The sequence below is a fragment of the Pyrus communis genome, chromosome 6 (genome assembly GCF_963583255.1).
Source record: "Pyrus communis chromosome 6, drPyrComm1.1, whole genome shotgun sequence".
In the NCBI taxonomy this organism is placed as follows: Eukaryota; Viridiplantae; Streptophyta; class Magnoliopsida; order Rosales; family Rosaceae; genus Pyrus; species Pyrus communis.
The window spans coordinates 23,666,715-23,678,680 of record NC_084808.1 but is presented as its reverse complement, the minus strand read 5'-3'; the positions used below and the strand labels follow the sequence as shown (position 1 = coordinate 23,678,680).

The 11,966-nt window shown below is 35.3% G+C and overlaps 1 protein-coding gene and 1 long non-coding RNA gene across 2 annotated transcripts; both read left to right on the top strand.

The window, feature by feature from the left end:
• The first annotated feature begins 5,210 nt into the window (after positions 1–5,210).
• Positions 5,211–11,946, top strand: LOC137736484 (two-component response regulator ARR11-like). The gene is made up of 6 exons (XM_068475748.1): positions 5,211–5,372; positions 6,343–6,495; positions 6,595–6,981; positions 7,131–7,207; positions 10,804–11,068; positions 11,153–11,946. Exons 1-6 carry the CDS (start codon positions 5,246–5,248, stop codon positions 11,944–11,946), a joined length of 1,803 nt encoding a protein of 600 aa, XP_068331849.1. The 5' UTR covers positions 5,211–5,245.
• Positions 9,030–9,783, top strand: LOC137736669 (uncharacterized). Its single transcript, XR_011068786.1, has 3 exons — positions 9,030–9,074; positions 9,573–9,637; positions 9,742–9,783. It is a non-coding gene; the product is annotated as an uncharacterized lncRNA (long non-coding RNA).
• Positions 11,947–11,966: the final 20 nt, after the last annotated feature.

The window sequence follows — 11,966 nt, the reverse complement described above, 5'->3', positions numbered from 1 at the left end:
TTTTTTAGACACCAATCATGCTCACCCTCTCTTTTAGTAAATTATTGTAGAATTTCTAAGTGGGCATTTCCTTTTAGAGCCATTGAGTTTTTATTTCTTCGAAGTCCTTTTCTACCCCACTCTCCCAAAAGTATGCCTTTAAAGGCTTATAATCCCCTAAAGTTTTTGAGAGATGTAGGAGAAAAATATTGAAGGTTAATGGCTCACCCACTAATTAATGAGGTTCAAACATGTATTTAGGCTCACGCCATTATTTGCATTTTTGTATGACACAAAGTGGAGGAGGAACTTACATATAATGAGAATATCACTACCATTGCGGTCATCTTTTAAATCAATAACGACTGTCATGTAATAAAGTTAAAATACATGATAGTGTATGGATTAGTCTGAGAAATTGACACTACATATCACGAACAATGTGCACGATATTTTTAAGTCAATCACCCACTCAGGGGTGAATCCACCTTTGAGACAAGGTGGGTCAGCTGACTCCTCCAAGTTCATAAATCCTCCATGAAAGAGTTGGGTGCTGCCCTTTGAAAATTTGAGATGCCCTTGAAAGGTGTCCTCCAACTGCTCGATGAATTGCCTTATGAGCATTGGGCAGGGTAGCTGTTAGCCTCATGCCTATGTATGCTTTGCTATGGGCCCTTTCGATAGGCACACTCGGTATATGTTAGCATTTGTCGCCATGCTTGCTTAAAAGTTATTGACGTCAATCAATATGCTCACTCGAAAGTTGTTGGTATTTGTTGACATGCATGCAATATGACTTGGAAAATGACCCCAGGCCTATCACGACTCGATGAAATGCCAATTTGGTAATTATTTTGTACAAAATATTTTGCTACTTGCGTTATTCTTATTGTTTCATTCTGTTGTATGTATGACAACGCATGATTAACTTAAGATATTGTCATAGTAATAAATATATAGCGATCGTATGTATGTGCATATATATATATATATGCAAGTGTCTCTTTCACAAAGTGCGCAAGGAAATCTTGTTCTTGCTGGGTTGCTGGTCAAGAAACTTAATTAAGTGATCATTGGCACAAATTAAACCATCTTTTAAATTAAATGGAGTTTCAGAAAAGATGCCACTTTATTTTGCACCAATATGGTGCAAATGGCACTATACTAGCTTCAATATTTTTCTGCTTAGGGGCATCGTGGCCTCAATTAACGATAATGATTAGCCCGTCTTAATCTTAAATATTTCAAGAAATCTGCAAACTCTGCCATTACTTTTTTTTTAAGCATGAATCCTCTTATGTCACTGAGTGCATGTCATCTATCTAGTGGCCTTGTTAGCTATTGGAGTGATTAGAAAGTAGATTCAGGACTAATTCTTTTGTTAAAAGTTAGATGTTCCTTCGAGATTAATTAGCATCATAACGTTCCTTAATTGTGATGTTAAACTTAATGTGGGTTAGAATCTCTATAGTTTCATGTTTAAAACACGACAAAAAACCAAGAGTGAAAACCACGCACTAATGAAATGGAGACAAAACACACTGCATGTGTAAACTGATTGCTAATGTCAATGTAAACAACACAAGGATGTTTTGTCCTTCTCTTATTGCATTTGAGTTATTTAATACTAGTGAGATGAGAGATTTTTTAAAATAACCGGAACAGGGAGTGGTACGCCACATTATTATACAATTGGAGATTTTTTTTTTTTTTTTCAAGTGCCCCTTTAATTGTATAATGAGATAGATGTACTTCCCCGTGTTCCAGTCACTTTGAAAATCTCTCTACAGTGAAAGGTTACAGGACATTCTTACATGTAACTAGGGATACATGTTCAAGTTTCTATTCATTTGTTACATGATCAATTCACGTGACAAGTGAAATAGCAACTTAGGTAATACATGATATGAATATAGAGATATATTTTTGACTACTCTCAAGTATTTTCTTGAAAGCCTATGCTAATTAATCAAGACTAATTTTTTTTGGTGTATTTTTGTTCACCACCCTCAAGTGATAGTAATGCTCACCAACCTACCTATTATCATTGAATGAATTTAAATTTTGAGGTTTATGTCTGTCCACTACACATATTTTAATATTTAAACTATCCAATAGTAATAAATAGAGTATTGAGCATTACCAGCACTTGAGGATGGTGAGTAAAAATATTTCCGATTTTTGGATGCCACAATGTGCCCATGCATGCATTTTCCCAAAATATTAAGTGAAACTTTACCCTAAGTACTTAGAGGTACATTAATTATATGAATTATTTGCTGAGCAATGGCATTAAACAATTAAATTAACAAAAGGAGTTTTCCAAATGCTTCCACTTTCATCGAAAGGATTTGGATAATGTGTAACTTGTCAAGAACGTGCATGCTTTACAAACACTGGTTGGAAGAATTAAAAGGTCAAATACTGTGAGTTTGGTGCCGAATGGATTTCAGTTGTCTTCAAGTTCAGATGGCCTTGGCTTTTTGTCCAACCACTACAAAGTATCCTTCAAACAACTTTTCATCTTTGTCTCTCAAATGGATTCCACGTGCCCTCAAACCCTTGTTTTCTTTATCCAATATGCATCAACTTCAAATATTTTTTACCAAAAAATTAAAAACATGAACTCCAATTTGTTCTATCACCTTCCTCTCAAGTCTACGAGGATAAATAATATATTTTTTGCTCAACAAAAAGGGCGGCTTTGCCTTTTCTTTTCTTGCCTTTCGGCCTTGAGTCTTGGCACAAAATGCAATATTGTAAATGATCTTAGATGACAAGTACAAAGGAGTCCTAGCACATAAAATAATCTCGTTAAATTATTTTTGACATGTGACTATAATACCCTGTAACTTTAATTGATTTTAATTCAATTAGAGTTTCTCTAAACTAAAACATCGTGAATATTGATCCTAAGCTTGTAATAATGTGAAACAATTGTCATTTTGGCTCACTCCGTCATAATTTCCATCTATTTTTGCTCATTTAAACTTTTTATTTTGGATGGAAATTCTAACGGATCAAGTTAGCGAAAATGACCATTGCTCCACATTATAACAAGTTCAGGGACCAATACTGACGCATTTTAGTTTAGGGACCAAAGCTTCAGTTGTGCAAAATTCAGGACCATTACTCCAATTCTCTAAATCAAATCTAGTAGAATTATACTTTGGTGTGTAGTTACAATACTCAGTGACTATAAATTATTGAAATATTTATGGAATAAATAAAATGGATAAAGAATTAAGATTTTTTTAATTTAAATCTTACTCATGCATTTGATGTTGCATTGAACTATAATGTGACATCGTAGATGTTACCCATGCTTTGTGTCCCTTTGAAATTGATGCATTAAGCTACCTATGTGTCCTTTACAAGATGCCCTTGTTCATTCAAAACATTTTTTCACAAAGCATACACCACCATCCCCACCTTTAGATTCTACTTCTTTTATCTGGTATACCTAAGATTCCACCCCCAATTTTTCGAAGTTATCATATGTAACATTCCACATCGATCAACGGAGAGGGGGTGATGTGCCTTATATGTGCATGCCCACCTTTATATAGCACGAGGCCTTTTGGGAACTCACTGACTTTGAGTTCCATCGGAACTTCAAAGTTAAGCCCCTCGGGCAAGAGCATGGATGGGTGACTCACTGGGAAGTTCTCGTGTGAGTTCCCAGAAATAAAACCGTGAGGGTATGACCCAAAGCAGACAATATCGTGCTACGACGAAACCGGTCTAGGATGTGTCACCGTACTTTTCTCAATTTCCCATATTCTTTTTGGATACCAATGGTGAAACTTGTTTATGTTTCAGCTATATACAGAATCATAACTGACAATAGATGGTTGATGAACCAAAATTTTGTGCCTAGTGCCCTCCGATTTTATCTTGATTCAAACTTTGTCGTTCTATTGGGAAACACTAAGCAGAAATTAGACAACATATAAACTACCATATAGTACTCCTTTAATATTCCTCAATTTTTATTGTTAATTAAAAGCATGTAACTGAATTTATTTAGTATGAGACATTTAAATATAATACATAACATATAAACCTAGTGGTCCTTAACTTCTTTTAATATACGCTTTTTTTGTTTCTTTTTAAAAAAATGAATAAATTGATGGTAAGTTACGGTTATTTATCCATTTCAGGAGTCGGGAAGACTCATGCTTTTTTAATATACGCTAATGTTTGTTTTGATTAATTTTTTTTGCAACTCATTAATTTGCACATTTTTCTCTCTCTATATATTTCTGGGACATTTAGATCTGGATCCAAAAAATCAATTAGGTTAAGTCCAATATTATCTTTTCTCTATTTTTATTTTTTATACTCATTTTATATTTTGTAAAAATATTAGAGATAAATTAAAATCTTCTAATTTCAATAAATCTACTTAATATCTTCTAACAAAAAATTAATATACTAATAGAAATACATCCACAGAACATACGACCATAACTCCAATAACAAATATACCAATATATATTATACCTTTAACCGAGATATCAAACCTTACTAAAATGTACAAAAACATAGTATACTTACAAGCAAGACAAATTAATCTGTGATTGGTTGATTATAAAAAAAGAATTGTCATATAGGTAGATAAATAAAATTAACTTATGATATAAGTTGATTATAAAATTTTAGAGCAATAGGAAAAACAAAAATAACATGAAAAAAAGAAGAAGAAATAATTAAAGAGATAGTTAGAAAAAAAATTTAATTTGTCTACTAAATTTTAGGGAACTTTAACGAAAAGCTCCTGGTACTGTTAATTTTAACGAAAAACCACATTTTTACACTAAAAAGTCAATTCTGATACTATTCACTTTATCCTTTATTTTTGTTCTTATCGTTAAAATTCAAAGTTTTCAAGCCATTTTAATTATTTTTCTTTAAATTTTAATCATTAAAAAGATAATTATTGATAATAAAATAAGGCCTAAACATAAAGAATTAGACTTATTTTAATAAATTCGAGTATTCTTAATATTGGGTAAAAAAATTGTAACTTACATAAACATTCCTAATCCAAAAAAGTAATAGAAACTAACGTGAACAACGCTGACCGTTAAGTTATCCGGCGCCAAATATTCGTTGGTTCCCTCTCTGTCAAAAAATCCAAAGAAGCCATTTTTAAAAATTTGGAGACACTCCGAAGCTATATAATCTCATTCGAGCTGTAAGTCCCCACGCTACCCCTCCCACTTCAATCTTAACTCTTCCTCCTTCCATTAACTTTTTCTCAATGGAGAGTAGCTTCTCTTCTCCCCGAAACGATACTTTTCCGGCTGGCCTTCGGGTCCTCGTCGTCGACGACGATCCCACTTGGCTTAAGATCTTAGAAAAGATGCTCAAGAGGTGCTCCTACGAAGGTTGTTTCACGCTATCTCAGTTTTCTCACTGTTCCTCTGTTTCGATCACTCTTTAAAGTTCAACCTTTGTTTTTTTTATTTCTTCTCTATATTCTGGAAATTCATGGGTTTCCTAAATGTTTTTGGTGTTTTTGGAGATGGATTTTTGAGTTGTGGGTTAATTTTGGTGGTTTCTTACTTATGAGTGGAATTTTGATCATATTTGGTAATTTAACCACTGTGTTTGTTGAAGGCAAGGATTTTTAATCTTCCCAGAAGCAGCAATTTAGTTATCGATTTTTCGATTTAAGTAAACGGATTAGCAGAATGATCAGGGTTTAGTTGCAATAGAGTATTTGATTGTCTTTACAGGCTGCTATGCAGGAGGATAATGATAATGTGTTTCCGTTAATTAGTTAGTTTAATCAAATGTTAAATACTTTATTCTGTATCAAATATAAACACGTAAAGGTGATGGATTTCAGATAACTGGAGTATTCTTTGGTGCCTCTGGTAGTGTACCTGTAGAATTATTACTCTGATCAGTTGTATGGACAACTTGCTGAAGTTAAATACTGTCCAAATCTTGCTGTCATGCTTGGATTTCAGGTTTTATGCGCCGTGTCGCGCATTTTCCTTTCGATGTTTGTTTCAACTACGCTAATCAAAGGCCATTTTTAGTCTATTTATGATCCTTGCTCAATAAATTTTCGTGGTACTTCATATGGGGAACTGAAGTAGTTACTTTGGTTATGTTGGGGGATATTCTCATGTATGATTACTTGTACATGATCTAAACAAGTAAAGAAGTCTTCCATTATTCATATAGAAAAGGAAATCCGTTTGTCTTACGGAATTTTGTTTTTGTCCGACTGTTAAACACGATGCTTTGCCCAGTCTGATAATATAATCAGCTTTCGAATGATAACAGCATCAATTAATTTTCATTATTTCTGAAGTTTTTTCCCTCCCTTTTTTGTCTGTGTTTCAGTGACTACATGTGGTTTGGCAAGAGATGCTTTGCACTTGCTTCGCCAAAAGAAAGATGGATATGACATTGTTATCAGTGATGTGAACATGCCTGACATGGATGGTTTTAGACTTCTCGAGCATGTAGGACTTGAGATGGATCTTCCAGTTATTAGTCAGTACTCTGCCGTTGACCAATAAAGCTTTGTCTTCAAAATAAAAACGTCTATCACCACTTAATTTCTGACATATCATATCCGTTTTACCTGTGCAGTGATGTCTGTTGATGGAGAAACGAGTAGGGTTATGAGAGGAGTTCAACATGGAGCATGTGATTATCTTCTTAAGCCGATAAGAATGAAAGAACTGAGTAATATATGGCAGCATGTCTTTAGAAAGAAGATACATGAGATAAGAGACATTGAGAGTCATGAAAGCTTGGAGGGTATTCAGCTTATAAGAAGTGGATCAGATCAGTATGATGAGGGCTACTTTCTCAGCGCAGATGACCTCACTTCATCGAGAAAAAGAAAGGATGTCGATAACAAATACGATGACAAAGACTTTGCTGATTTTTCATCTACAAAAAAGGCTAGAGTTGTTTGGTCCGTAGATCTTCATCAGAAATTTGTAAAAGCAGTACACCATATTGGATTTGACAGTAAGTAAATTCCTTGCTTATGAAGCTAGGTTTTTGGATCAGCATCATGAACTATAAGTCTGAATACATTTTGTGTTCCTTTTCAATAATATCGCCACCAACTTTATTATGTTTCTACAGAGCGATGATGTGTAATGTCTGTTTGGCAGAAGTTGGTCCGAAGAAAATACTTGACCTGATGAACGTGCCTTGGTTGACAAGGGAAAATGTTGCTAGCCACTTGCAGGTAAATACCTCACCTTTAAGTACTCTTCCTGATAAAATCTGAAACTTTTATGCAGTAGGATTTGTACACCGCCATACTTTCATTACGGTTAGGGCTGGAAAAAAATCCCAAAAATCCCAAACCAAACAGAAAAAATCCCGATCCCAAACCAAAAAAATCCCAAACCAAAATTCCTGAAATTTTCGGTATGTCATCCCGAACCAAACCGAAATTTTCGGTATGGGATTCGGTATTGCATCTCCATTTTTTCGGTATTCCCATACCGAATCGAAATAAATATTATATATATATATTATTTTTTAATTATAAGAGAATTATTTCAACCGTTCATTGTTTTAGATTTAATCTGTGCCGTTCATTTGTTTTTAGGTTAGATCCCCCATTTCAATTTTCACCTCTGTTCCATTTCCATACTTCCAGCTAGGGGTGGTTCGGTATGGGATCCCATACCGAAACCCTTGTCCTGATTCCCAAACCGAAATTTTTGGGAATCCCAAATTCAATACCAATCCCAAACCAAATTTTCAGGAATCCCGAAATAATTTCGGGATTTCGGGACAAATCGGGAATCCCGAAATGCTTTTGGGCTTTTGGACTAAAATTTGACATATTATGTATAATTAACACCTGCACAAAAATGTATAATTAACCGTATGTATAATTAAACGTATGTCTATCATAGTTTGGATTCATGCACTTTATCTCTTCCCTGGTTGGACTCCCCAAAACCTGCACAAAAATGTATAATTAACCGTATGTCTATTCATTCCTCTTTTCATAATTGTGGAAATTTGAAAACATGGAAACAACAGCTTCTTAAAGACTAGAGAACTGTAGACTTTTAAATCATAGAAGATTTCACCACCAAAAAAAATGATGACATTCTAAGGAGTAATAGTTTATAATAGTTGATTGAACCTAGGATGACCAAAATCAACCCAAAAAGAGTCAAGGCGAACTCATATACTCAAACCTGATGGTTTTGTTTTATAGTTTTAATTTGATATTCAAAGTTCGCTAAATAAATACACAATGGCAATCTACACAGAACTAGATTGACATCCTCACCTTAATTATCTCAACTAGTATTTGGCTACTTTAAAGATTTCTCCTCGGCTTCCTTTAGTTGCACCAACTGTACTTCACAGAAACATAACACCTCAGAAAGTTAGACTGAAGGACAGATGAAGATAGAGATAAACAGATAAATAGAGAGACAGCAAGAAAGAGATAACTAACCAATTGATCAAACTTAGGCTTGTACTGAGGTGTGATTGTGTCTACATACTTTGGGATTTCAACGCCTGCAACAATTTTGTTGTTTTACTTTTAGATAAGAAATATGCATACGAAAGTGACAATATAAATAAGCAAACTAAACAAGGCTAAATGCTAATACTCCGGCATTGTTTCTCTCTCTCTCTCTCTCTCTCTCTCTCTCTCTCTTTCTAGTATACACTATACACCCATCATTCTTATCAACTCAGCTAACTACACAAGTTTGATAAACACCAACTCATCAAGAAAGAGTGTCTGATTTTATATCGTTAATCAAGCACTGAAAGTATCGTGGTTACTAAACATATGAGAATAGAACCACAAATTCAAATTTAAACAATAGCACTACAACGTCTTATTTATTGGGCACAAGATATTTCTCAAAAGACTACAAATCGTTATCAAATACCACGTGCCAAGTTTTTAGCTCAAAGTAAGATGCAATTGCATGAAACAAAACAAAATAACACAGGCATTACACTTGTTGAATGCATCCATTCATCAAGTCAGAAGACATACTGTCATAAGCCTCCTTGTGTAATGAGAATCGGGTCTCGGTTGGTGGATATGTACAAGGAGGCTTATGACAGTATGTCTTCTGACTTGATGAATGGATGCATTCAACAAGTGTAATGCCTGTGTTATTTTGTTTTGTTTCATGCAATTGCATCTTGCTTTGAGCTGAAAACTTGGCACGTGGTATTTGATAACGATTTGTAGTCTTTTGAGAAATATCTTGTGCCCAATAAATAAGACGTTGTAGTGCTATTGTTTAAATTTGAATTTGTGGTTCTATTCTCTTTAGTAACCACGATACTTTCAGTGCTTGATTAACGATATAAAATCAGACACTCTTTCTTGATGAGTTGGTGTTTATCAAACTTGTGTAGTTAGCTGAGTTGATAAGAATGATGGGTGTATAGTATATACTAGAGAGAGAGAGAGAGAGAGAGAGAGAGAGAGAGAGAGAGAGAGAGAGAAACAATGCCGGAGTATTAGCATTTAGCCTTGTTTAGTTTGCTTATTTATATTGTCACTTTCGTATGCATATTTCTTATCTAAAAGTAAAACAACAAAATTGTTGCAGGCGTTGAAATCCCAAAGTATGTAGACACAGTCACACCTCAGTACAAGCCTAAGTTTGATCAATTGGTTAGTTATCTCTTTCTTGCTGTCTCTCTATTTATCTGTTTATCTCTATCTTCATCTGTCCTTCAGTCTAACTTTCTGAGGTGTTATGTTTCTGTGAAGTACAGTTGGTGGAACTAAAGGAAGCCGAGGAGAAATCTTTAAAGTAGCCAAATACTAGTTGAGATAATTAAGGTGAGGATGTCAATCTAGTTCTGTGTAGATTGCCATTGTGTATTTATTTAGCGAACTTTGAATATCAAATTAAAACTATAAAACAAAACCATCAGGTTTGAGTATATGAGTTCGCCTTGACTCTTTTTGGGTTGATTTTGGTCATCCTAGGTTCAATCAACTATTATAAACTTACTCCTTAGAATGTCATCATTTTTTTTGGTGGTGAAATCTTCTATGATTTAAAAGTCTACAGTTCTCTAGTCTTTAAGAAGCTGTTGTTTCCATGTTTTCAAATTTCCACAATTATGAAAAGAGGAATGAATAGACATACGGTTAATTATACATTTTTGTGCAGGTTTTGGGGAGTCCAACCAGGGAAGAGATAAAGTGCATGAATCCAAACTATGATAGACATACGGTTAATTATACATACGGTTAATTATACATTTTTGTGCAGGTGTTAATTATACATAATATGTCAAATTTTAGTCCAAAAGCCCAAAAGCATTTCGTGATTCCCGATTTGTCCCGAAATCCCGAAATTATTTCGGGATTCCCTAAAATTTGGTTTGGGATTGGTATTGAATTTGGGATTCCCAAAAATTTCGGTTTGGGAATCGGGACAAGGGTTTCGGTATGGGATCCCATACCGAACCACCCCTAATTACGGTGTAACTTGGTAGCCGGAATACATGGCAATCGATAATTTTGTTTTGCAATAATATATATGCACACGCGCGCGCACACACACAGATATATATATATAAAAAAAATATGTACACACACACACACACACAAATATAGTGACAACATACATTGCTCCCATTCCCTTGATCTCAGTCGGATTTGTCAAATTCACTGACACTTGTAAGGACTTATAGTTCACGATGCTTATCACTGAAGTAATTGAACTCATAGTCTCTCTTGTAACAAAATGGCTAATAAAAGCTAAAGTGTAATAGATAATATGGTTACATCGCATGATTATTCTCACCGAGAAAGTTCATGTGCAGAAGTACCGGCTCTACTTGAGTAGGCTGCAGAAAGAGAATGAACTTAAATCTTCTTGTGGGGGGATGAAGCATTCCGACTATTCCTCAAAAGATGCTCAAGGAAGTTTTGGCCTTCAGAACTCGATCAGCATCCAACAAAGTGATGTTGCACATGGCAGCTTCAAAGTTTCTGGCGATAACTTAGTTTCCCAGAGAGTGGGTACGAAGAGCCACGAGAGTGACATAGAGGGGATTGTTTCAGAGCCTATGGCAGAACCTAAGAAAGGTTCGAACGGAAATATTCCTGATTCTCAGAAGACCAGGAGTCCACAGATGGACTTCAATAATTCTTACGCAGAAACCAAAAAAGGTTTGATTGGCAATGTTCCTGATTCTCAGAACATTAGAACTCCGCAGGTGCGCCCCAGTCATTCAATTGCATCGGTGGAATCTGAAGTAGACTTCACTGAATTTGAATCCGCTATTCCAACAAAGTATTCTTGGAATGAAATTCAATTGAATAAAAAGCAGAAGCCACTTATTCAGTTAAATAGTGGATTCAACAAGCCACCACTGCCCGGTCCACACAGCCATTTCCAAGTTAACAAGCCACCACTGCCCGGTCCACACAGCCATTTCCAAGTTGATCAAGTACAATCAATTCCTTCCATTAGTTCAAGACCTTCTATCACGGAGGAAGATGTAACTGGCCCTGCTAAGAGTAAGCCTTCGTATTCTGAGTGCATAAATACTCAGGGTAGCCATGTAAGTCCAACAATAAGCGCAACAGACTCCTTTCCTGATCAAATCAAGAGCTGTCTGGTAAACCATCAAGTTTCTGAGGCCATTTCAACTAGTACAGCAAACATGGAGTACCAGGGCTTCAACTTGAACTGCATTACTGATTTGGAATCCGCCCAAAGGAACCTAATCGTGGGAAGTGCATCGCCTTTTGCTTCTTTGGATGACGGCTTTCAAATTTGTTGGTATCAAGGTGATTGTTATGGCATGAATCTTGGACTTCAAGATATAGAGTTCCCGGAGTACAATGATCCTGCACTTGTTTCTGAAGTTCCCGCTCACTTGTATGATGCATTGAGATTTGATTATCCATCTGAGCCATCAGAATATTCTGTCATAGGTCAAGGTCTATTCATATCATGAACTCCCCCTGCACGGCACTG

What these genes read in the sequence shown, in the direction of transcription:
- LOC137736484 (XM_068475748.1), top strand. Translation starts at nt 5,246, where the DNA reads ATGGAGAGTAGCTTCTCTTCTCCCCGAAACGATACTTTTCCGGCTGGC. An exon ending in CAAGAGGTGCTCCTACGAAG is followed by an intron (nt 5,373 to 6,342) that starts GTTGTTTCACGC and finishes TCTGTGTTTCAG; the next exon opens with TGACTACATGTGGTTTGGCA. An exon ending in GATGGATCTTCCAGTTATTA is followed by an intron (nt 6,496 to 6,594) that starts GTCAGTACTCTG and finishes TTACCTGTGCAG; the next exon opens with TGATGTCTGTTGATGGAGAA.